General features: G+C 49.4%; 1 protein-coding gene across 13 annotated transcripts in view; it reads left to right on the top strand.

Annotated features, from left to right (window-relative positions):
• Positions 1-21,223, top strand: part of Ndst1 (N-deacetylase and N-sulfotransferase 1) — a 61,650-nt gene extending 40,427 nt beyond the window's left edge. For 12 of the 13 annotated variants that reach the window (XM_074076642.1, XM_074076645.1, XM_074076650.1 and 9 more), the window contains 12 exons: positions 2,174-2,261; positions 3,350-3,504; positions 4,193-4,378; positions 5,928-6,056; positions 6,769-6,951; positions 7,892-7,988; positions 9,412-9,535; positions 10,694-10,868; positions 13,083-13,253; positions 13,746-13,855; positions 15,417-15,519; positions 16,251-21,223. In XM_074076642.1, the coding sequence (XP_073932743.1) occupies positions 2,174-2,261; positions 3,350-3,504; positions 4,193-4,378; positions 5,928-6,056; positions 6,769-6,951; positions 7,892-7,988; positions 9,412-9,535; positions 10,694-10,868; positions 13,083-13,253; positions 13,746-13,855; positions 15,417-15,519; positions 16,251-16,370 (1,641 nt within the window). In that variant the 3' untranslated portion in view covers positions 16,371-21,223. Of the gene's footprint in view, positions 1-2,173; positions 2,262-3,349; positions 3,509-4,192; positions 4,379-5,927; positions 6,057-6,768; positions 6,952-7,891; positions 7,989-9,411; positions 9,536-10,693; positions 10,869-13,082; positions 13,254-13,745; positions 13,856-15,416; positions 15,520-16,250 lie in introns of those variants that run through there. The other variant, XM_074076653.1, reaches the window with a different exon arrangement.
• The last annotated feature ends 4,774 nt before the right edge of the window (positions 21,224-25,997 follow it).

Genomic DNA, 25,997 nt, shown 5'->3' with positions numbered 1-25,997 from the left:
CTTTAGGATGCTCTTCCAGTGGCCCAAGCTGGTTCTCTCTTGCTCTAGCCTAGGCCCATGATGCCTGTGCAGGGGAATCCCCATGAAACTCGTTCAGAATAAGCCCACAAGGAAGTCTGGCTGTGGGACACACAGCATCATTATAAGTTCTGAACTTCCCACTTTGTTTTCTTCTTCTTTTCTTCCTTCTGGTTTTTTTTTGAAACTAGGGCTACTATGTAGCCTAGGCTGGCCTGGAACTCATGACCCTCCTGCCTCAGCCTCCCAAATACTCTGCCTGGCTCTTATCTCTAAAGTGAGAGGTATAATAGCAGCTAGGAGGCATGTGTGTACAACACCACAGATCGAGGCATCCTCTTCCATGAACTAAGCTCAGCACAGATAACAAAGTGTATCTGCAGCCAGGGTCTTATTATTATCAAACATTCTCATGAGTCAGAAGGGGCAGGGTGTTTTCCTCTTTAGTCCCAACCGTGGGTGACAACTGTGCCCTTCTTCATGGTGTGTCATCCCATGAGCTTGTACAGTACTGGCAGTGCACCATGATTTACATAGTACTGACAGAAACCCTGTATTCAGGGCTCCAGAAATGCCAGGCTCTGGACTCAGCCCTCTCTGTGAGGGCCTCATTTGGTCCTCCCAGCAGCCTGCTGCAGTGGGCGTTGTCATGAGTCCCATTTCACAGAGGAGGACACTAGGACTCAGAGAGGTGAGCTTGTCCAAGGCCACGTGTCTACAAGGCATGGCCTTGGTTATATGCCAGTGGTGACAACACTGTCCCTGGAGGGCCAGAACTTTTAGTCTGCAACATTCTGTGAAAGTAGGCTTTTGCAGGGTCCCTAACAGCCTGGTGAACCATGCATTCCTCTCCCCACAGTATAGCTGCCTGTGTTCACAGGGTCAGCTTCCCTTCGTGGACTTGCAAAAGCTAGGTGTGCTGAGCATAGGAACATTGCAGTCTTGCATTCCACCATGAAGGAGAAATCTACATAAAGACACCAAGGCTTTTGGTAGCAGTGACCACAGACATGGCGGTGGCTACCAGTCTCTATCACTTAACCAAATATCAGGCAGCTTTATAGGCTGTAGCTCTCTTAATTCTCTAAAAGCCCATGAGGGAGAGAGAGATTATTGTCCCCTTTTGCATTTGGGGAAACTGAGGCCTAGAGAAGTTGGAAGCTTTTCAAGGCATACAGCAGACCTGACTGCAGTCCACGTCTTCTGCTAGAGGCTTGCTGGAGGAGGCAGCGCAGACTGGTTTCACACATGTGCATCCTATGCTGTCACACAGGACCCTGTGCATGGGTGGGGCTCATATGTGGTTGAGTGCTCTGCTGTTGCCTTCTTCTTCTTCTTCTTCTTCTTTTTTTTTTGTGGGACTGGGGATTGAACTCAGGGCCTTAAACTCTTAAGCTTGCAAGGCAGGCGATTTACCACTTGAGTCAGCCTCTAGCCTGTTTTGCTTTTTTAGTTGTTTTTGGGATAAGATGTACTGTTTATGCCTGGACTGTGATCCTCAAGGTCTCTGCCTCCTGAGTAGCTAGGATTATAGGTGTGAGCCACTATGCCCAATTTGCTGTTGCTTCTTGATATTCTTTATAACCTTTTGAACAAGGGTCCCAATTTTCTTTTCTTTTTTTCTTTTTCCTTTATTTGGGAGTACTGGGGGTTTGAACTTGGCCTTTCACTTGCTAGGCAGGGGCTGTAGCACTTGAGTCACATCTCCAGTCCATTTTGCTCTGATTATTTTGGAAATGGGGTCTTGGCAGCCCTTCCTGGCCTAGAACTGTGATCCTTTCAATCTTAGCCTTCCAAGTAGCTAGGATTACAGGTGTGAGCTACAGGTGCCCTGCACAGTCTTCCTATTTATGCTTTCCACATAGCTGGGATGTCAGGTGTGCACCACTGCTCACCTTTTTTTGGTTGAGATGAGGTCTCAAACTTTTTTCCTAGGCTGCCTTGAACTTCGATCTTCCTGATCTCTGCCTCCTGTACAGCTAGGGTTACAGGCCTGATCCACTGTGCCCTGTGGTTCCCACATTTTCATTTTTCACTGGGCCTTCCAACTCTGTAGCTGGTTCTGTTGGAACAAGACACTCCTTGGGCCCTTAGTGGAAGGAGTGGGAGCTCCTGTCTTTCCCTCACCCCTTCCTTTCTCCTCTGCTTTTCCTAGGCCCTGTTTGATACGCAAAATGAACTACGCACACACATCCCAAACTTCACCTTCAACCTGGGCTACTCAGGGAAATTCTTCCATACAGGTATGTGGCCTGCCCCTGTTCTCACTAGCACCTTTCAGGATGGAGGTTCAGGGGCTCCTCCAAGCCACCTCCTGGGAACACTACTACAGGCCACCAGATAGACTGGCTGGTCACACTTGGTCACATCTGACCCCTCTGGTTCCCCAGAGCCAGTGGACCACAAGAGTAGTCACAGCAACAGGCAGATGCACCCTTCTTCCTGACTACCCCCAGCCTTGAAGGCTATACTGTTCTAGGTGTACCTCTTCTCCACCCTCCACTTTGTAAAATTATTTGTATTATTTTTGCTTGTAAAAGAAACCAGTTGAATTTTAAGAATGTTACAGGGTGTGTAGCATAGAAGGTGAAGGCGCCTTGCATTTGTACCCACCCCAGCGTGACCAGTGTCCTGAGTTGAGTTTGGAGGCAGAAGGCTTGAGGTTGAGAGCTGTAGGTTGCCTGCTTCATGCTTGCCTTCTTTTAGGCTCTCTCAGGTTCCTCACATGCTGCCCTTCTAGGACTGTGCAGGGAGAACAGCCCCTAGACTGGTCATCTGCAGTGACCATCCATCTTGGTGCTTTCTGCTCACCATAGTGAGGGTGGCCTCTCTGGAATTCTAGGCAGAACCATTTTGGCCAGCAATTAGAGGGAGGGAGACAATGAGCAACATAGCCAAAGCCAAATAGGAACTATCCTGGTTGTCAGAGACAACATGCTAAGAAATGTCAGAGGTCGTTGTAGTAACAAATATGAGACAGAGTGTTACGCATCCTGTGTGCACACAAAGAGCTTACATAGATCAGTGGGTGAAAGGCAGATGACCCCATTTGGATCACTGAGATAGGATCAGAGAAGGCAGGGGAGAAGTGGAGGAAACAATTGAGATTGTTGATGCCAAACCCCAAAGTCCCTGAGAGAAGTTCTCTGCACGTTTTTTCATTGAGGCAGGGCACACTCTAGACTGTCTTCTCCTGGGGTGAGCTTGAAGAATTCTCCCAAGCAGCTCCTGAATGGGTTGTAGCTGTGCACCCTATCTGAAGGCTCAGGCCAGGTTTGAGGGCCTTATGGCCAAGTCATCTGTGCTGAGAGTGCTCTGTGCCACCCTGCAGGTACTGATGCCGAGGATGCTGGAGATGACCTGCTGCTGTCCTATGTGAAGGAGTTCTGGTGGTTCCCCCACATGTGGAGCCACATGCAGCCTCACCTGTTCCACAATCAGTCTGTGTTAGCTGAGCAGATGGCCCTGAACAAGAAGTTCGCTGTCGTGAGTAAGATTCCCTCCAGGGCAGAGCTGGGGTGCCTAGGGGCTGGGCTGGGGGCCTGGACTGTGAGCCTCTTGCTGCTTTAGCAAGCATATCTGTTCAGCTGGACAGATTTTTATACCAACTCTGTGTCGGGGCCTAAGGTGAGCCCCTTTATAGTCTCTGTCTCTTGTACTCTTAATTTAAGAAAACAGCCCCACTTCACAGACCAGAAACTGAAGCTCAGGGAGGTTACACCAGGACTTAAACCCAGGTCTTTGTGTTTCCTGAGTCCAAGCTCTCACTTCCAGGCTAGGGCAGAGGCACAGGAAAACAGGGAGAGGTACTCAGTGAGGAGGGGATGGTTGCTCAGTAGACTAGCCTGTGTTCACTGAACAACCAGAGGCAAGAGGAGGCAGGAAAAACCCTGTCTTTGCCCTGTACTCTGGGGTGCATGCACCTCTGAGCTAGAAGGCATGGGTCCTGACCGAGAGTCAGGACCTGGGTTTTAGTCTCAGCTGTGCCAGTCACTCACTCTGAGCAGCTTCCTTTCTTTCTCAGGCCTTGCTTTCCCTATCTGTACCATGAGGGCTTAGACCAACTACCCTGCCATTCTAGCCTCTGATTTTTCTCTCATATTCTACAAGGGGGAGTTAAAGCCCCAAGGGGAAAGGCCCCATTCTCATCCTGCCCTGCTCATCCTTTCCCCAGGAGCATGGCATTCCCACAGACATGGGGTACGCAGTGGCACCCCACCACTCGGGTGTGTACCCTGTGCATATGCAGCTGTATGAGGCCTGGAAGCAGGTGTGGAACATCCGTGTGACCAGCACAGAGGAGTACCCCCACCTGAAGCCAGCCCGCTACCGCCGCGGCTTCATCCACAACAGCATCATGGCAAGTGGTCCACAGCAGGAGGGAGGTGGGGGATCTGTGGGCCCACACTTTCATGGGGTATGTGCATGTGCTGTTCTGGGAAGTAGAGCTGTGGCTAGCTGGCATAGAGGCTGCAGGCTGTTTTCTTCTGCCACCTTGGCATCTGAGGCTCCATCATGGGGAAGGTAGATTGCCAGTCATGGCCCCTTTTCGTGAACATCTTAGCTTTTGTGACAGAGGGTCTAGGAGTGAGCATGCTTTAAAGGGGGTTCTGGTGAGGATGTGGGACAGGCCTCTGTTACACTCATTTGCTCATTTAAAAACTTCTCTTGAGCTGTTACCATGTGTCTGTCCTTCTAGGGACTGAGGCACAGAAATGCACAAAACTCAGAGAAGTTCCTGGCCTTGTAGACCTGGCATTCTAGTGGCAGGAGACACTCATGCATATAATGGTTAGATGGTGAAAGGTGCCCTGGAGACAATCTAGCAGGGAAGGGAGGTAAGGGGCTGTTTTCAGTAAGGGATTAGGAAGGTCTCCCCTCCCACCTGCTACATGTGGAAGAGCATGCAAGGCAGAGAAAGCAGCACAAGTGCAAAGGCTCTGAGGCAGGCCTGTGCTGAGTGTGTCTGAGGACCAACTAGGAGGCAGTGTGTCTTGAAGGGAGTGAGTGACACGCAGATGGTAGAGGATGTCAGAGGGGTAATGGTCCAGCTGGTATAAGGCCATGGAAGGCTGGCCATCACTTTTAGGCAGAGATGGAAAGGTTTGAATGGAGCATGACCTGATTCATATTTTAAAAGAGTTTTCTATCCTTCTGTCTATTGGTGTGGAGTGGAGTAAAGGGTACAAAAGAATCGGGCAGGCCAGTTAGGAGGCCATTACACTCTTCCAGATAAGAAATGGACCCAGTACAAGGTGGGAATGTAATTGTATGTTGGACTTGTTAGAATTTACAGCCAGTAGGACCTGTTGATAAGTGTGATTCTAGGTGTAAGAGAGAGAGAAGTCAGAGGTGATGCTAAGGTTTCTGGCCTGAGGCATTGGAAGGATGTATTGTCAGTCAAGATGGGGCAAGTGTGGGAAGGCAAAGTTTGTCTTTATCCATCACCCACCCATCCATCCACTTCCTCAGTATCAGGGGCTCACATTAACACTGAGCATTAGGTGGTGACAAGGCAGGCCTCTTCTTTTCCTCTTAGAGTCCGGTTTCTGGAGTAGAGACAGTAGGTAGCTAAGTCAATGCATGACACTAGTGTGCAGGCTAGGCAGAGTATGCCCTGAAGAGCAATGTTAGAGGGTACAGGATTCTTGCTGCAAGCAGTCAGTTTTCCAGAAACTGTCTCATTCTCCTACATCACGTAGGGTCTGTTTATTTTGTACAAAGAATAACAGCAAAATGTAAACTGGTAAGGACCTGTTGTTCATGTGAGGCAGTGTCACAGCCTACAGAGTGTTTGGGAGCAAGGACTCCTGTAGTAGGGGCTGTGTCTGCACAAGAGGATAGGGAAGACCTCTCCTACTACATTCACTGTCTGGAGATGCCATGGCTCTTTTCCCTCTCCATCCCAGGTCCTCCCTCGGCAGACCTGTGGCCTTTTCACACATACCATCTTCTACAATGAGTACCCTGGTGGCTCCAGTGAGCTGGACAAAATCATCAATGGGGGCGAGCTCTTCCTCACCGTGCTTCTCAATCCTGTGAGTGCTCTGCAGCCCACAGCTGGCTTGGGGAGGGGCTGTTGACAGCCTGTCTGCAGCTGAGGAGGCCTTCTGGGCTGGGGAATGGTGAGGGGCCAGTGTGAAGGACTGGAAATTAGGAGATCCACTCTCCAGCCCTGGCACTGTACCTTCTCTGCTGTGTGAGCTGGACTAAAGCATTGGAGCTTTCTTTTCCTGTCTTTCATGATCATGTGCTGCAATACAGCATTGTTAGTATTTTTCTGCATGTTCTTTTTTCCAGTCTTTGTTCAAGTGTAGACCTGCATGTATACTCTCTCTCTCTCTCTCTCCTCTGTCTCCCTCTCTCTCCTTCTCTACTTGAGCTTTTTGGACTTTTTTTTCCTGATGTGTAAAATAGAAATAATCATATTGTCTAGCTAGCACAATGGGCTAAGATTTCCTCATCTTCCATGTATCCCACCACCCCCCAACTTTATATATTTGTGATTTACAAATCACTGCATTAAGCCAACCTCCTACCCCAGGCTTGTAACATTTGGAGGCCATTAAGACCTTACCTGTGCCCAGCCTGAGGTCACACAGTGAGGTTGTTGATTGCCCCAGTGTACCTTGCACTGGTCTTTGGGTGGGCCTGCAAGCTGAGGCAGGGCTAGAGGGGTTAGAAGTGGGGATGAGGGTGGCTCAGATGTTGATGCAGCTGCTGTCTTCCTCTTCCCCTCCCCTGGAGCAGATCAGCATCTTCATGACACACTTGTCCAATTATGGGAATGACCGCCTGGGCCTGTACACGTTCAAGCACCTGGTGCGCTTCCTGCACTCCTGGACCAACCTGCGGCTGCAGACACTGCCTCCGGTGCAGCTAGCCCAGAAGTACTTCCAGATCTTCGCTGAGGAAAAGGACCCACTCTGGCAGGTGGGGCAAGGCAGCCTGGTGCCTTGCTGCAGGGATGGAATGCCCTCTGCTCACAAACATGTGTTCCAGGCATGGTCTTGAGGCTCACCCTTCATACTCATGCCTTCTTGAGCAGAAACTCCCATGCTTGTTTGCTCACCAGCATGGGCACACCACTCGTGAGCACATGTGCACATGTATGTACACATACATGGCCTCCTGCAAACATGCACACTCATTCACAGTCTTGGAAAAGACAGCCTTGAAGAACTGCAGATGAACCCAGCATGGCTGAAGTGTCGAGAGCGACCACCCTGACTGGGACTCTCCCAAGTCCCCTAACTATAGCAGTTCTGAGCCACTGGGAAGGGAACTCAAGGGATGGTTTGGGGCCGTCCTTAGGAAGGACTACACCTGGGGACTGTTAAAAGTTGGGAGCAGAAGCTGGGCTCAGTGGCAGTCTCATAGTTCAGACCAGGGGTCCATAGACTGTAATTTGTGGGCCAAAACCAGCCCATGTTCTGTTTTTATAAAGAAAGTTTTGTTGGAACCAGCCCCACTCATTCTCATGAGTGTTGCAGGCACCACTCGTGCCACAGCAGCAGAGTGGAGTAGTGGCAACAGAGACTGGACAGTTACCCAAAGCCTATAGTGTTTACTAACTCTGGACTCTGGAGGAAAAGCTTGATGATTCATTTGAGACACTGCTTGTCTAGTTAAATTCAACAAGTACTCGGGAGTTCCTCTTAGTGCCAACTATGCAGCTGGGCATTTGGCCAGGCTCTGTGGGGAGCATGATGCTAAGTAGAAGTAGTCCCTGCCTGTTGCAGCTTGGTGTCTGGAGGTGATGAGGTCACATGCAGGTATTATGCCTGCTGGTCATGGCCACATATGTATGTGTGGTGGGAGTCCATTCGTGGGTTCTCGGGTCTCCCTCACATCCCTTCCATTGTTGTTTTAGGACCCTTGCGAGGACAAACGCCACAAAGACATCTGGTCCAAGGAAAAAACATGTGACCGCTTCCCAAAGCTCCTCATCATCGGCCCCCAGAAAACAGGCAGGTCATTCCACCCAGCCTCCCCCACAGGCTATGTCAGCCATGTAATTCTGGGGACCACCCTTTCCTGGTCCCACTCCCAAATACTCTGCCCTTCCTTTCCCCAAAAATGGGAGCAAAGTTGGGGTAAATACAAATTGCCTATCAGTGTGAAGGAGGGAAGGGAGTGGAGGGTAGGTATGGCATTCTCCTATTTGTCTTGAACCACAGCCTCATCAAGTTCTCTCTCTGTCCTCTTGGGAGTCTGAGCCTAGGCAGGAAGGTAGCCCAGGTGAGCTGCTCTGCAAGTTTGAGCAGGGCCAAGAAAAAGTGGCTCAGTGCAAAGAGATGTGTCAGTTAGTGCTGTCTGCCAGAGGTGCAGGAGAAGGAAGCACTGAGTAATTGCTGAGCATTTGCCACGCACACGTTTCTGTAAGGCATAAATGAGTACTCACATTTTACAGACAAGAACATCAGCTGGGCATGGTGGTTCATACCTATAAGTCCAACACTCAGGAGGCAGAGGCAGGATAGAAGGTTTGAGACCAGCCTGGGCTACATGTTGAGACCCTGTCTCTAAATACCAAAAAAAAAAAAAACCCCAAAACCTAGAAAACTCAAGGCTCAGAGAAGTTAAGTGATTTCCTGCAACACCTTCAGTTAGGAAGTGACAGTTCTAGGTCTTAAAACCTGTCTCTGTGATTCTAAAGCCTTACTTACAGTCACTAAACTACAGCTTCCTTCTCTTCTGGAGGCTCTCGTCACAGAGAGAGCACCCAGGGAATAAGTGAGGGTCTCTTGAGGAGGGATGCGAGAGAGAACATGAGTGAAGGGAGAGCACCTGCAAGAGGAGTTCTTGGCTCCTCAAGGGTTTCATATTAGATGTGTGATGGCACATGCCTGTAATCTCAGTACTCTAGAGGTGAGGCAGGAGGATTAAGAGTTTAAGACCAGCCTGGACTACATAGAAGACTCTGTCTTTAAAAAAAAAAAAAGTCACATTAATAGACCTAGAGGGTCAGCTTCCTTTTCCCTGAGCTGTTCCTAAGTGCAAGGGTAGACAGAGGTTCACAGCTGGAAAAGAACAGCAGGAAGCATCTAGTTCTGAGATTCTGCAGATACAGTAGTCCATTGAACATGGCTACCATAGTGCTGTGATGAGAAGAATTCCAATGTCAAGTCTTGTTTAGTAATGATGAATGCTGTAATGGATTAGTAATATCTGTAAAGGCTACAGGAGTTAGGGTGTCCACATGCATACCCTGTTTTTGCCATCTTGGATTTAGTGCAATTCCTTTTATGGACAGATGAAGAACCTAACACTCAGGGAAGGAAAGGGATTTTGCTGGGACCTCCCAGTGAATATTGCAGAGCTAAGCCCAGAACCCAGACTCCATCTCTTTTGGGGGCTGGGGCATGGCCTCAGCTGTCTCTTCTCCCACAGGCACCACAGCCCTCTACCTGTTCCTGGGCATGCACCCGGACCTAAGCAGCAACTACCCCAGCTCAGAGACCTTTGAGGAGATCCAGTTTTTTAACGGCCACAACTATCACAAAGGCATTGACTGGTGAGTGGGCTGTCCTGTCCACTGCAGGACAGGAAGGCCATCATGGAGCCAGCAAGGGAGGCCTGCATGGCCACAGCAGGAAACAGCTGGTGATTACTCACACACAGCTGAAGTTCCTATAAACAGGGACAAGTCTCAGTGACCCTTGAATCATGATGGAAGAGGGTTGTTACAGACAGGACACTTGATGTGGAAGCACTTTGCCCCTCTGCAGTATGGCCTAAGGTCAGAGACCACTAAAGTCAGAGTCCAGCTCCTCCCTTACTTACACAGAACCTCTGGGCCCTAGGAGAGGAGAGGGTAGTGCTCATCCAAGGTCCCAAGGTCTGTTGGTGACAGCAGGGGCAAAAATCCAAGTGGTCTGATTGATTGCTGGCCCTTCCCTCTGCATGTGGGCAACTGTGGGAGAAGGTGTTCTTGCAGGCCCTCCAGCGGCACTAGCTGGCCTTCAGGGGCTTCCCTGGAAGGCTGGTAGAGTTGCAGCTTCCCACCAGTCTTCCCCAGAGTTCACCGCAAGCATGTGGTGGCCCGCATAGTGTGGTTTTACTCTTCAGTTTTTCGATTTGCATCTTTCCCTACTCTTTTTTTTTTTTAAAAAAAAAACCTTGTATGTACATGTATTGACATTATTTATTATTGTTATGTTAATGGGTTACCTGGATAGGGACAGTGGTATGGGTGGTAGGAAACGACTCTCTTCCTTATCTTCAGGTCCACAGTGACAGACTGGAGGGCACCGTCCCAAGTCTGGAAAGAAAGCCTGCCCTGGAGGCAGCAGAAGGCCTCCTCCTCTCTTAACTAGTCCTCCCTCCTTGGGTTGGAGGGAGAGTGGACCTGAGCCCCACCTTGCCCCCAGGGGCAGAGTGAGTTTAGCTGCAGGAGCATCTAGAGTTTAGGATGGAACAGTATAGCTCCCTCCATATGCCCTGCAACCCACACCACATCGAGTCTTTAGATCCTCCTGACCCCACAGCCTGCACTGAAAAGGAACAAATTTGGGATGGGATCCTGCCAAGAGGCCATTCCCTAAAGCGTCCCCCCCAGGGGGAAGTCCTGGTTGGCTGGAGCAGTGTGGCCTGCTGGCCTTCTGATGAGGTGTACCCCCAGTGATCATCATCCCCCCACATTCCTCGGCCTCTCATGAGTCACTGTCTGCAGGTACATGGAGTTCTTCCCCATCCCCTCCAATACCACCTCGGACTTCTACTTTGAGAAAAGCGCCAACTACTTTGATTCAGAAGTGGCGCCCCGGCGGGCAGCTGCCTTGCTGCCCAAAGCCAAGATCCTCACCATCCTCATCAACCCAGCGGACCGGGCCTATTCATGGTACCAGGTAAGCAGCCAGGGGTGGAATCTCTGAGTAGGGGTGCAGGGTTCTGTCTGATACTCACTCAACAAATACTGATTAAGCACCTACTATGTGCAACCCCAAAGGAGGCACCTGGAATGTGGTGATGAAAAGAATAAAGCCCTGCTTCCTTGGTGCTTCTGGCGTGGTGGTGGTGGTGGCGGCGGTGGCGGTGTGACAGGTAGAAATCTATGCCATATGCCAATCACCAGCTGACTTCCTGCCCCCAGCATCAATGGGGGTCCTGCCTGAGACTGATACCAATAAGAGGTGGAGCTGGATAGACCTTGACACAGCCTAGATTTGGTGACAGCCATGTGGGCTCATGCTGGGTTATTGCTTCCCTGCTGGATACTGGGAGGGTGGCATGAGAACTCAGGGAAGGAAAGGACTCAGGACCTACCAGTGGTGCTGTAAATGCATCCCTACTTCATGTTTGTGAGGCCTGAACTTTCTTTCATTTCTGTGACCTGACTTGATTTCTTCTGAGTTCAGTCCACTGGGCTTATAGGAGTGCTTCTCAGTTGGGTGTGGTGGCCAGTGGTGGTGAGGGGGGGGTCCCTTTGCTACTTGTCAGTCTTCCTTGGGTTATGCCAAGAACTTTGATTCAGAAGTGGTCCCAGTACTCAAGGCTAAGTTCCTGTCCACCCTTATCAAGCCAGCAGACTGGGGCTGCTCTTGATGTTAGGAAATTCCTGGACCTTAGTCCTTGATTACCTGGGGTGGGGTTCATTCTCCTAGCCAGGAAGGCCTCTCCAGCCTGGCCACTTTTGGTAGCTCCTTGCCACACTTTGAGCCTCCCTATCTGCAGGCTTCCATAGGTGCTTCTGGGGCCTTGCTGTGTCCCCTGCAGTGCCAGCAGGCACAGAGCAGATCCTCTTTTCTCTTGATCCCTCAGAACTCTCACCTCTCTGGCCACTCCCTAAGCCTAGTTGGGGCAGGGGTGGGGAGAGCTATCTTCCACTCATCCCCTAGGACTTTAGCTTATGTGCTGATATCCGCCTTTCCTGAGGGCTTTGCCTTATTGGGAACCCAGAATGTAGCAGGCAGTGTGTCTTCCCTCTGCCTCTGGCTTTCATGGGGGGACATGTAGGGTCATCATGAAAGCATCATGGGTCTACTCGGTCCCCTGTTCTATACTCATGACAGTACTTCTGCCACCTCACTGGAATTTTGCAGCAGTTTTCTAGAAGGAAGGCGGGTGTGTGTGTGTGTGTGTGTGTGTGTGTGTGTGTGAAGGAAGGCAGAGGAGGGTGTGTGTGTGTTGTGTCCCCTTCACACACAAGGAGACCAAGATTCAGCAGTTTTCATGTGGCGGCACTTCAAACCAGGTCATCTAGATCTAAGACTTTATTCTTTCTCCTGTCTATGATCGGGGGTAAAGGAAATGAGAAGGGAGATTAATGCATACTAAGGAAGGTCCAAGAAGGTGCTAGAAGGAGAAGGGTTGTGGTCTGCCTCAGAAGAGGTCAGGAGGCTGTTGTGCTCGTTGCTGCCTGTTCTTGCTCTGGGCTGTGCCGTTCCATGGTGGAGCCTGGGGTCAGTTGGGGAGGCTGCTGCCTGCTGTGCACTGCTGTGCCTGCTCTCTGGACGCAATTTCTGCAGATGCTGGTGGCCCACAGCGTTGTTTTAGGTGGTTTAGACCTAGCGTTTTTCCCTTTATACTTTTCTTCCTAATCCTTCTGATTTCCATAAAGGAGAATTGAGCACAGTTTGGTACAAGTGGCTCCTGTCTTTTCTAACAAAGAGAGGGTGAGTTTTGGGTGCAGGGCCTGGAGCAAACGTTTGTGTTTGGTGTTTAAGAACATTGCTTTCTTTTTACTGTATTTATCAATGGCTGCATTCTGAATGTGGAAATTGATTCTAGTTTTCTATTTATGGAGGTGATAATTGAGTTTTCTTTAATGAGAAAAAGGTGAAAAGAAAAACAATGTGGACATTGTGGTACAGCAGGAATTGCAGAGACTATGTGAATGACCAACATTTGGAAACCCTAACCTGATTCAATTCCTGTCTTGAAAAGATGGGGAAGCTGGGGCCCTGGGGGCAGTGACTTCCGTGAGACCAAAGAGCAGTGAGAGGCAGAGCTCAGGGCTCCAATTCCAGCCCAGGATCTCTTGGCCACCTTATGAGTTGTTGACTCGCAGAAATCACTTCGTTCACTCCATGTGACATGGCCACCTTCTTCCTCTCCTGCAGCACCAGCGGGCCCATGATGACCCAGTGGCCCTGAAGTACACCTTCCATGAGGTGATCACAGCTGGCACTGATGTGTCTTCCAAGCTGCGGGCCCTCCAGAACCGCTGCCTGGTCCCCGGCTGGTATGCCACCCACATTGAGCGCTGGCTCAGCGCCTTTCACGCCAATCAGGTAGCTGTCTGCCCCTGCCCCTTGGAGGGCTCACATTAGCCCAAGGGGACCTGGAAAGCCCTGAGATGGGCTGCTGGGAGGAGGAGATCGGGTGTGGTGATGAGAGAGAACCCGATGGAGGGTCAGATCACATAAGGCCTTTTAAAAAAGCCTTGGAGATTGGAGCCACGTGAGTGGTGTGGGGACTGGAGGCTTGTCGAGAGGCTGGAAAGGGGATGCTGCAGAGATTTGAGAACGAGGTTTGCTTGATAGCTTAAATTCTGGGAGAAGATAACATGAATCAGGGGAGCTGGCAGAGAGCAGAGAGTTAGATACTGAGGACTGAGCCTTGTGCGTGGATACCTGCTGATTCAAGGTGGAGGAGGAAGTGGACTTGAGAAGGTATAGGATCCCAAGTTTGCAGTCAGGTGGTCCTGCTGTGATGGACACTGATACCCATTGCCACTGGAGTGAAGGCAGGTCCAGATCATCTTTCTCTCTCCTTCTTTCCAGATTCTGGTCTTGGACGGTAAACTGCTTCGGACAGAACCTGCCAAAGTGATGGACACGGTGCAGAAATTCCTTGGAGTGACCAACACCATTGACTACCACAAAACCTTGGCGTGAGTGTCATGTTGACCTTTCAACATGGTGATATCCCTGAGCAGGGACCAAGGCCAAAAAAACAAAGGCTTGAATGATGATGTGGGAGACACAGGTTAATTAGAGTCAGCAAGTATGATAGAGCATGAACACTTCCCTGATGGCTGTTAAGCAGAAGAAACCTAAGGTAGTGGCACTTTAAGAAAAAGAGGAGTGATGAATATGTTCTACTCTAGTCAGTTTCTGTTCTACTTTTTTTTTGGGGGGGTAATGTACTAGAATTTGAACCCAGGGCCTTATGTTTGCTAGGCAGGCGTTCTACCACTTGAGCCATGTCATCATGTGACATGATGCTTTAGTTTGTTTTTCAGGTAAGGTCTCGTGTATTTTGCCCAGGCCGGAACTGGACCGTGGTCCTCCTATTTATTCCTCCTGCATAGCTAGGATGATAGGCACCTGCTACCATGCCTGGCTTATTGATTGAGATGGGTCTCACTAACTTTTTCCCCTCTTGAGTAGCTGGGATTTCAGGTGTGAGCCCAAGCCCAGCCCCAAATCAGAATGTTTCATCTGAATAAGTTAGACCAACAATGAACATCCATAATTCCCACAAGGGTTTCTTAGCATTAGAATTAGACTTAAAATGTAATTTTAAGAAAAGGAAGGTAGAATATGGTTGTTGATAGCTAATAACCCCACCTAGAGCTTGGGGCAGGTTCATTGAAAATGTCTTCTCAGGGTGAGTAAGTGCCAGCCTATGTTACAGGGTCTTGGGGTAGGAAAGCCTGCCTGTCAGTGTTGTGTCACAGACAAGTGACACACATAGCCAGAGGAAGGGTTCGAGAGAAGGAAGAAAAAAGTCACCCTCCCTGGCTGCTTTCTTGGGGAAGTCGTGGTAGTGGAAGGTTGAGCAGGGAAGTTAGTCCCTCATCTCGAAGCAGGAAAAAACAGAAACCATGGCACTAGCTATGGTGTTACAGATGCGTGGGTTAGGACCCCAAACCCTTCACTGTGCTCTGTGACCTTTTAGTCTTTTGGCCTTCACTTTCCTCATCTTTATGTTGGGGATAGGGAGAAAATCTCCTATCTCCTAGGTCAACTGAATTGAATTAAATCAGGCTTGTGGAGCCCTTGGCTCAGTGCTTGGTATGTGCCAGTTACTCAGTCCATGGTTACCATTGTCATCATAGTCATCCTGAAGCTGGGAGAGGTAAAGAAGGCTTCTTGATGAAAAACAGTTACTCATCACTGAGTTAAAGGATGCTCAGAAAGTGTCTCCTAGCATTGTGCGGGATGGAAAAAATTCACATTATGGATTGCAGGAGGAATCGGGGCAGCTCAGCCTGGGTGGGAGAAGACTTGGAGCATGGGAGATGCCGTTTGCTGGAAGATAGTCAGGTGTGTGTAGTGGAGACCAGGGACAGCACCTGGGCCAAGTGATGCCAAGTGTCACTCCATAGTCAGTGCAGTTTGAGAGTGTATGGGGGTTGGACTCCCTGTGCTCCTGGGTGTGTGACCAGGGCCTCAGGGAAGGGTGGATGGGTTGACTGGATCCCACCTACAGGCTTCCCATCTCCACAGGTTTGATCCAAAGAAAGGATTCTGGTGTCAGCTACTTGAAGGAGGAAAAACCAAGTGTCTGGGCAAAAGCAAGGGCCGGAAATACCCGGAGATGGACTTGGATGTAAGTGGTAGACACATTGACCATGGCAGACAGTGAGTGGGAGGGGTCCGAAGGGGGAGGGCCTCGTCCCCTTTACCCCACCCCAGCATGCAGTGGCCTCAAAAGTAGGAAATATGGGCTAGGCATGGTGGGTCAGAACTGATTTAGTACAGCAGATATTCATTACCTTCTTCTGAAGGTGGTACCATGGGGCTGAGGATGAAGCAGAGCAAACAGTATTCTCTGCCTTAGAGGACTCCTCCAAGGGGAGGCAGCTGTACTCAGGGAGTAGAGTATAGGCCAGAAGAGCTTTGTGTAGGATGGGGTACAGTGGGTATTCAGGGCATAGGGTATCATTATGGGCTGGAGACTAGAAAAGTCCTCAGTGGGAGGCAAGGTCTCTGGAGCTGGGGTTCATGCCCCAGGACTTGGACCCATGGAACAGAAGGACAGGCTGTTCTCGTACGAGAGAACATTGTGTGAAAACACTTGTGGGGAAGGTCACAGACTCTGCATCTTGTCATGTTTCCCTCTTCCTGTTTGCCTCTGGTTTTGATGAATGCTCTTTTCTCCCTGTCATGAGAGTTTTGACCTTATGAGCTCTGTTTTGGTGTTCCTCCTATATGGGAGTTTCCTGTGGAGGCTACTGTTTAGAAGAGAATTGGGAATAAAGAGGTGGATGGCCTGGTGTTGGGAGAATGGTGGTGTTAGGGAGGGCATGCTGCCCGCACCTGAACTTTCTTTCTGTGCAGTCCCGAGCCTTCCTGAAGGACTACTACCGGGACCACAACATCGAGCTTTCCAAACTGCTATACAAGATGGGCCAAACGCTGCCCACTTGGCTGCGGGAGGACCTCCAGAACACCAGGTAGCCTCAGTCACCAAAACCTGATCGAACGCTTATGACGGCAGGAAATGCCCCGCCTGCCTCGCGCTGAGCCAGACTGACCTTCAGAGAGAGGAGCTGGGCCTGGGCTGGCCAAGCACTATGAGCAATACTCTGCTGAGGCCCACAAAGGGCCAGGAGAAGCCTGGGCAGGTCTGCAAGCGCCTCAGAGCATCCACTGCTGGATCTGTGGCCTACAGGACCTCTCTGGCACCAGAGGTCCATTCTGTTCACAGCCTCCCTGGGGAGGCCACTTCTTGTTGGTGGAAGGCCAGTTCCTGGTGAGAGAGGTTCCACGAGACTCTCTCTCCTGTCCCTCACTGTGTTCTACAAACCATGCCCCCTTCTTTGTCCCACCACTCCCTGCTTCAGCAGGGTATCTCCTCAGTATTAGCTGCCATATTTCTCTGTTCTCTAGACAATAAGGGAAAAGAGCCCAGATGGGCCTTTTGCCAAACTAGGGAGAGAGACCAGACTTCCAAGTGTGTTTCGAGCCAGGCCCTTCCAGGGGGTCAGCTGGGCACTCAGAAGCAGTCGCTGGGCCGGATGTGAGGGTGGCCACCTCAAGAGAGGGCAGAACTTCCACATTTAGGTTAATACTGTCACATCTTACCTTCCTTTTGTGGGAAAGACTCTGTGGTTATTACAGTATCTACCCAGTGCTCAAGGTCTCCTACAGGGTCCTAGGGCACTGCCATGCCACTGGGCCCAGAGACTTATGGCTGCCCCCTTTCTTCACCCCAGATGTGACATGTGGTGTTTCCTGTGGTGAAAGGCCGAGGAGGTCAGGAGTCGGCCAGCGTCCATGCTCCCATGTACATACATTGTCCCATATCCACTCCCTCGGTCCTGCAGACACGGCAGAGATGGCAGACTGCTGTCCATTGCTTTGCCCCAGTGACCTGTGGCCGAGGGTCCCCAGAGGACCCCCCCCCCTTAACTTCCCAAATACTAAGAAGCTAAAGTATTTTAATATTTTTTTTTTCTTGGTGCCAGAGTTTATACCCTGGGTGCTGGGGTCGCACTGTGTTTTATATATATATATATATATATATATATATATATATATATATAATGTGTATATATATATATTATATTTTTTTGGTTGGGTTTGTTTTTAATTCAGTTGTACACAATGGTGGCAAGCCCCAGCCTCAAAGGGTATCATATCTTAGTGCTAGAGAATGAGGTAGGAAGGAGGGAGGGTGCGAGTTCATGTGTCTGAGCCTCAAGGAGGCAGTACAAAGGTGCACCTTGTCTCTGCTCCCTCTCCCAAGTGCTACAGCTGTCCTGGGGCTGCTCCAGGGGAACAGAGGTGGTGACATGAACAAGGAAGACCAACTCTCTCCAGGAAATCTGGCTTCATTTAGCTCAGTGACCATGGGGGGTTTGGCCAAAGGGAAGAGCCAGGGTGAGGGTTGGAGAGCTGGAACCCAGAGCTGGCCCATCCCTCTCCCCTCACATGGTGCTAGGTTGGGAGCTGCCCTGGGAGTGGGATGCCCACTGGGACCTGCAGAGCTGTCTCCAGGCCCCCTGCAGACACCGGATCTCTGGGCTGTTTTCTTCTTGGGTTCTGCTCCTGCCCCCAACCCCTTTTAACAATGTGAAATGACTGAGGCTGGAGTGTCTTTCCTTGGCCCCCTCAACTGCCAATTCAACTTCCACCAGACACCCAGGTCATTATTTCTGGAGAGGCTTGTCCTATTCAGAAGCCTGGCATTTTAGGCTTGGAAGGGTTCTTCAGCAGGTACAAAGCAGCCCCAGGAAGGGGAGTGGCCTGGTTGGCCCATGTCACAGAGCTGGTTGGAAGCAGGGCCAAGAGTTGAACTCAGGGCCCCCAATTCTGAGTCCAGTGCTCTTCTTCCAGTGCCACACTGCCTCTGAGCCCGCCCTTGAGACCCTACACTATGCCAGGTTCCTATCCTTCCCTCAGTCACAGCCGTGGTCATTCCAGGATATGGGGACAAACCACTCCTTCCCAGCCAGGTGCCTTTGAGCCTTCTCATTCCCAGATCTGCATTTGCTTCCCTTGCATGTTCTTTCCATGTGGGGAGGTCCTTCAACCTGTGGTCCAAGTCTGTCTTCATTAACTGAGCAGATGCCTTCTTCTCAAGTTTTCCGCTGGGGTGGGGAATGTCGGCTGCTCAGTGGCACACTGCATGTGGTTTCAGCGTGTGCAGAGTACCATGTTGCCATCATGTTTCTTACTGGGCCTTTGAGCCTGTGAACGCTGGCTGTCGTGCTTCTGTGAGCACAGCAGGGACGAGTAACACGGTGCCGGGGACAGGGTGGCAAGTCTGCCTCATGCTCAAGAAGGCCTTCCTGCAGGCTGGAGCCAGACTCCCAGGGTGGGACAGCCCTGAGTCTGTCTTCCTGAATCTGTTCATGAGGGACCTACCCTGTGATCTGGGAGGACTAAGGCTCCCACATTCTCACACTGCTCTCTGGGCTGGATGCCTGGTCCTAGTCGAACTTGGAAAGCTGAGGTGGGCTGGCTAAAGTAGCCCTCATGGGGCAGACAGGTTTGAGACCCTGTGAGCTGAGAGGAGAAAGCCTGGATTTTGGCCTAGGCCCTTCTGGGAGCCTGGAGACTGGACCTGCCACCTATTCTGTCTGTCTATGTAGGTCACTACTGCTGTGTCCCTTCCCACTAACCAGTCTTTCTCAAAGACCCACTGGGCCCAGACACTGCCCGGACTTGCGGGTGTGGGGTGAGGGAGGAAGGGAGGTAAGTTGTCCTAGGAGTTCCCAGCTAATGGGTACACAGGTCCCCTCTATGATGAGGGAAGTTCGGAGGTGAGTGAGGGGGACAGCATCAGCATTTGGCCAGCGAGATTAACTGACTCAGACCACTCCCACCAGGGAGGTGCAGATGGGAACGTCCTCTGCAGCTGCCTCAGTCACTCAGGGTCTAGAGCCTTCCACGGTGTGGGCATCTGCGTGGAGGATGAGTGTGAAGTTTAAAGATGGCCTCTTTGATCTTTGATACATGAGCAGCTAATGTTTCCGAGTCTGCTGAGACAGCAGCTAGGAATTCCCAGTGAAAGAAACACTGTCCTGACCCACAGAAATGGGCCCCAACGTGGAGTTGTCTCCACCAGTATGCTAGCAGGAAAAGCAAGTGCAGATGTGCTTTACCAAACATTTGATTATGAATGACCACAGCCCAGCATCTAGATTTGAAATTATTAGCATTCTGATGTGCCCCACCCCTTTCCATGTTAAATGTCCTTTGTACCGAGTTTAAAAGCAAGTTGCAAATGTCCTGAGACTTTTTCCTAGGTGCTTCCACCTGCATCCTCTACTGGAAAGGGCCTTCCACGCACGCACTAGCCAATGCCAAGACAACAGTCATTTCCTAGCGTCTCTCCATCTATACTCAAAGGTCCCCCAAATAATTTATACCTGGTTTTGGAATTGGATCCAATCAAGGTGCACACATTGCATTTTGTAATTTAAAAAAAAAATCTCTTTGCTGAAAAGTCTTGCCACTGCTCATCTGACTTTTAAAACTTATATATTGTTTTTAGGGCCAGCAGGCCTGCTATCACGTAGAAGTCCTACATTCCAGATCTGTCTGATTATTTCCTCATGGTCTGACATGACCAATTTCTCTATCCCCCATATTTTCAAGGGTAATTTTGTTTTTTGTGCTGACTTGATAGTTCCCTTTTGCCGAAGATGTACCTCCTCTGTCACCTGCAGCAGTGCCAAACCAGCTGAGGGGCCTGTGGGAGCTGCAGGAACTCAGGGGAGGGACTGACTCTGTGGAGAAGGCGGCATCACACTGGGCCCGAGAGGACAAGATTGAGGGCACTGTGGTAGGAGGAGACTGCACACGTGGAAGCCAGGCCAGGCTCTGGGCCTGTTGGAATGAAATATCTCCAGCATGGAGGAGCTTGCTTTGACCCTGGAGTTGGGCCACAAGGCGCCAAACACAGCATCCATCTCTTTGTCTGCTGTTTTTATTCTCTTCCCCTCCCCCTTTCCCATTCCTTTTTTCTCTCCGCTCCCCCTCTCCCTCCCTGTCCTCTCTGCTTTGTGGTCCTGGGGTTTTCACTTTCTGTAGGCCTGTGGTCTTTGTGCACTGGAGCACAGATGGGCCTCTGGTATGTGCCAGGAAAGGCCTAAATGGGGAAATGTTTCCCTTCAAGCTGTGGTGTGAAGAGAAGAGCACTGGGCTAGAGGCAGGAGCTGTGAAGTTCTGTCCAAACTGGGTACAGTTGGTGGCTGCATGACTGTTTTCTTCCCAGGCCCTCAGCTCCCCTATGAGTAGATGGGGGACTTTATCAGGGACTCTCAGTGTCCAAGGAGGAAGCAGCTTTGCTGTAGTTGGAGATGATGGGGCTCCAGACCCATCCCTAGGTCCCCCAGGCATACTTGGTCTGGTTCGCTGGTTCTGGGCTGGATATCTTCATCACTCAGAGCACCAGCTCCCCTGTGGAACTGGCTTGAGAACTGTGTGGCCAGTGCTGAGGGTTGGCTTCAGCGCTCTTCCTCCTCTCCCTGGCCCTGGAGGAGGCTGAGGGCAGGGAGGGTTTTCTATGACTGGGCTAGTTTTTCTTAGGGGCAAGAGGGCTCTTTTGTAATTTGTGCATGAAATTCATGTCGTTTCTTGGGGAGAGGAGAGGACTGACTGGAGCGGGTGGAGGGCGCGCCTGGGGAGCAGGCAGAGGTTTCCTTCCCTGTTGGGTGGGGAGTGGGTGGAGAGGGATGCTACCCAGCTCACCTGATGAGGGCTCTTGAACCAGCCGTTTTGGGTTGCGTTAAATGTGGGAATTTTCTTCCATTAATGTACAATCTCGAACTAACTGCTAATAAAGTGGGGTTCTGTTTGTATACATGGGCCCTGTTTGTTTCTTTCTGACCTTTTGCAATGCCTGCGAGGGAGGGTGGGGCCAGGGAGGTTTGCAGTCATGGCCCAAATCTGCCAACCATGGTGACTTGGTCAGGATAGATCATTTCCACTGGGTTATAAACTGTGTCTGCTCTTCAGACACAGCAGAGGCCTGTCCCAGGCCGGCCATGTGGCTTCTCAGGTAGCCCAAGAGCTCTCAGGTGCACTGGATTGTCAGAGTGCTTGGGAGTGAGCACTGCACTGAGGGGAGACTCCAGACTGGGACCACTTCTGCCACTAATACATATCATGACTGGGGACAGATCACATTTACTTTTTGATCCTTGGTTCCCCTTGTCTTTTAGGGATGTAGAGGGAGTTGAACTTAACCACCTTACCTGGAGAACTTGCCTGAAATGCAGATTCCCAGGCTCTTCCTTCAGAGGTTCAACTCCAGCAGGTGTATGGCGAGGGGGTTGCATTTTGAACAAGTTTTCTGGCATGTGGCAGGCCCAACTTTGGGGAACCCTGGTTTGGACTGAAGATTCCTGCAGGTTCTAATTAATGCAGAGAGCCCACTGTCAAAGTATACTTTGGGTAAAATGAGTGACTTTCTAGGCCTCCCAGCTTCATTAAGGGCCAGAGCCTTGCCAAGTAGAGAAGCCGTGGTCAACCATTTGCGAGGCAGGAATCTGGACCTGCTCCCAGAATTCCCTTGGGAAGCTTTAAACACGCACATTTCTGGGATCTTCCAAATCCACTCATTCAGAAGCCCAGGGGTGGGACCCAGCAATGTGTATTTAACAAACTCCTTGATGTCAGGATGCACTGGGAACATTGAGTTAGGCTGCCAAGTGTGTGAAACAGAGATCCCAATGCACTGAGAGCTCCAGAAGAGTAGGAGAGGGGCATGCTGGGCAGTGCTGGTCCCAGGACCCAGGAAAGGGGACCACGGGGTCAAAGAACACACCAAGCTCCCAACCTCAGTGTCACAAGGGCTGCACCTGCAGAGCCCTCTTTGGGTTCATCTACTGGGAGCCTGGTAAGGATCACCTGGCATCACTAACAGCTGGAGGCTGCACTACCGGGAGGAGACCCAGAAGGCATGGTGCAGATGGGATACTTGTGCCAGTAAGGGTTCAGACTGCTTCAGAGGTTTGCGAAATTGAAACAGCTGAGACTCTTCTGAAAGACTCAGTAGAAAACCATGGAAAGTCAGGCATGCTGTGGTTGGAGTGGGGAGTGAGGGTCTCGACTCTAACCAGATCAAGTCCTCCTCGTCTCCACCTATCTAGGAGTCCTAAGATTCCTTGAAACAGGAAAACTCAGCCCAGTGGCTTGCAGAGTTCCCGAAAGTCCTACAATGCTAATAGGTTCAGGGAATGAAAGCCCATCAGACCCTCCTTGTCTCTCATGGAGAGGAGTCCTCAGGGCTCCTGGTTCCCAGGAGTGGCTCAGGCCTCTAGAGTAGGCAGTTCCCTTGGAGAAACCCTGGATTGTGTGCACAGGGGGATATGTTTCATAAAAGCAAAGTGCTAGGAACAACCTGGATGTCCATTGGTAGGAGTCAGCTAAAGAACCTCTGGTATGTCCACATGCTGGAATATGATGATGCAGTTGAAAATAATTAGCCTGGTCTTCAAGTCCTGCCAGGGAAATTTCTGTAAGACTGGTCTGTATACTATGACCATTTGTGGAAAGAACACAGCACAGTACATATTTTTCCTGGGGATATAAATACACATCTCACATCAAACCAGTAACAATGGTTACTTCTAGAGCAGGAAGAGGACACTTGGAAGCTGGGTATTCACGGGGGGGGGGGGGTGTTTAATCTTAGCTGAAACTTAACAAACAAAAAACCCCAAGGAATATATTTATGTATCACTTGTGGTCTCAAAGTTAACAGAAATGGGGGAAGCAGGGAGGGATCCTCCAAGCAGCTGGACTTGTTAGGGGGATACCAACACTGTTGGCCTTCACTAAGCCTTTAGGCTAGGTCCTGAGGAGACCCAGGGTGGTAGAGAATTTCCTCACTTATCCTGAGCACTTGTCAAGACCCTCAGCCTCACTTTCTGTGAGGAGCAAGTCAGCAACTCTAGCTGACAAGTGGGGCAGTTTGAGTCAACATCACCAACGTTGGGACAAACTGACCCCATGTCTCTCCTGATGTGAGACATGGATCCAGTCTGTCTGTCACCTGTGAAATTCCTGACCAAAACATATAAATCTAGCCAGGATGAAATAGACATGTCCCTGTCAAGGGACATTTTTCCAAATAACTAGTCAGAATGCCAACAGTGTCAAGGTCACAAAAGATTCAGAAAGGCAGAGAAGTGGCTCAGGGTTAAAGGATACTAATGAGATGTGGTAATCAGTGTTAGGTATGGTCCTAGAGTGGTCCTGAATCAGGAAACAAATTAGGTATAAAGGACACCTTGGGGATAACTGGCCACTTGTGAATATGGAGTGTGTGGATTAGAGAATAGTAGTCTCTCAGTGTTAAACTTTATAATTTGATTACATTAACCAAAATTTAAATTATATAAGAGTTTATCATTGTTCTTAAGAAGTACACACCAAACTATTCAGGGGTAATGGAAGAAATGGAGCTGAATTTGGGGATAGGTACCTTGTCAGGTGAAGTGAGGGATGAATCCACCAGGGGGCACTAGCACCCCATCTTTTCTCTGGCTTGTCAGCCTGATGGAGGCTCCTCGCCAGAGACTGGGCTTGTAGTTAATGATGGTGAGGTAATAATGTAATAACATTGATACATTGAGTAAACAGGAATAAAGAATATTTCTCCCTCTGTCAGCAAGGCACTCTTTCTCAGGGCTGTCTCTCTCAGCTACTTTCACCATTCCCATTTTACAGAGGAGGAATCTGAGGTCCAGAGAGGTAAGGAAACTCTACCATGATCACAGGATGGAAGTCCTTGATCCTTGAGACGCTGCAGCCTGAAGTCCCCATGGGAATCGTGCCTCCCAGGCCTGAGGCTGGGAATGAGCCCTGGCTTTGGGAGCTGAGACAGGCCATGTCCATGGGGCAGAGTGGCATAACTCCCTGAGCATGGCCCTGCCTGCCCCCTTGCAGGACCAGGCACTGGTGGTCCTGGGGAAATACTCCAGGCACTTAAAAGTATATTTATCCATGAATCTACAACAAAACTGAAAAAGTACAACAGGGCATAGTGTGGAACATAAGTCTCCTCCCAGCTCCTGACTCTTGTCCCCCAGATCACCTCTTTAGAAGAAATCACCACTGTCAATTTTGTGAATCTTTCTAGAAATTATTTTACATGTATGAGCAGCTAAGTACACACAGTCCCCTGCTGATGCACACTCTGCTTTTTCACATTTGGCACATTTGATTGCTCTTCCCAGCACCCTTGGAATGGAAGGGTGGGTGACCTGGAACACTGAGGACCTTCAAAATACATATGCAACTGCCAATCCCACAGAAGGGAAAAGGAGCTTGAGAGACTGCTGGGAACTGCTGCATACCCTGAGCTAGAAAACTTAGATGAAAGAGGCAAATGTGAGAGGTGCACACACACCAACACTGACTCAAGAAGAAATAGACAACCTATAACCTCTGTAACCTATGGAGACCTGTAACAAGTCAGGAGATTGAATGACTGATCAAAAAATGCCCAGCAAAAAAGCCTACTGCTGAGATGGCTTGAGTGGTGAATTCTGCCAAACATTTAAGGGAGAATTAGCACCAGTCCTCAAATTCTTAACAAAAATTTTGAAGAGAACACTTCCCACTTTCATTATATGAAGTCAGCATTACCCTGACATTAAAGCCAGACCCTACAAGAAAACTATAAACCAAGATCATTTATGAGTACAGATGCAAAAATCTCTTAAGAAAATGTAGAAAACCAAATTCAGCAACATACTAAAAGAATCATATGCTGTGATCAAATGGGTTTTTAACCCAGTAATGCAAAGGTGGTTCAACCAATGGGAATCAATCAAGAAAGTATACCTCATTAATTCAATAAAGGTGAAAAAAAAACACCTGATCATCTCAATGCAGAAAAAGGGTGTGACAAAATCCAACAACCTTTCATGATAAAAGTACTCACAGTCCTGGAAGGACTGATACAGGTCATTACGAAAAACAAGTAATGCCTTTATGAACAGTGGAAAATTGTCCTTAAGATCATGAATAAGACAAGGATGTCTACTTTCATCACTTCTATTCCAGAACTTCTATTCCATATAGTTCTGGAAATTCTAGCCAGAGCAAGAAAACAAAAGAGCATCCAATTTAGAAAGGAAAAAGTAATACTATCTCTATAAAGAGATGTCATGATCTTATATAGAGTAAACCCTAAAGAATCTATACGCACACAAAAAAGTATTAGAGCTAATAAACTCAGTAAAGTTGTAGAATACAAAATCAACATGCAAAATCAGTTAAATTTCTGTACACGAGTAATGAACAACTCAAAAAGGAAATTAAGAAAATAATTCTATTTATAAAACTATCAAAAATAAAATGGAAAGAAATAATTTCATCAAAGAGGTGAAAAGATGTACTGAAAGGTACAAAACATTGCTTAAGAAAATTAAAGAATACCTAAATAAATGGGATAATATACTGTTCATTGATTAGAAGATTTAATATTGTTAAGTTTTTAAAAAAATTTCCTTTATTCATATGTGCATACAATGTTTGGGTCATTTCTTCCCCCTTCCCCCACCCCCTCCCTTTCCCCCCCTACCCCCTCGCTACCAGGCAGAAACTATTTTGCTCTTATCT

This window comes from Castor canadensis, chromosome 6 (genome assembly GCF_047511655.1).
Source record: "Castor canadensis chromosome 6, mCasCan1.hap1v2, whole genome shotgun sequence".
Taxonomy (NCBI): Eukaryota; Metazoa; Chordata; class Mammalia; order Rodentia; family Castoridae; genus Castor; species Castor canadensis.
Note: the sequence above shows the minus strand (reverse complement) of the source record. Positions and strands in the feature narration are given on the sequence as shown.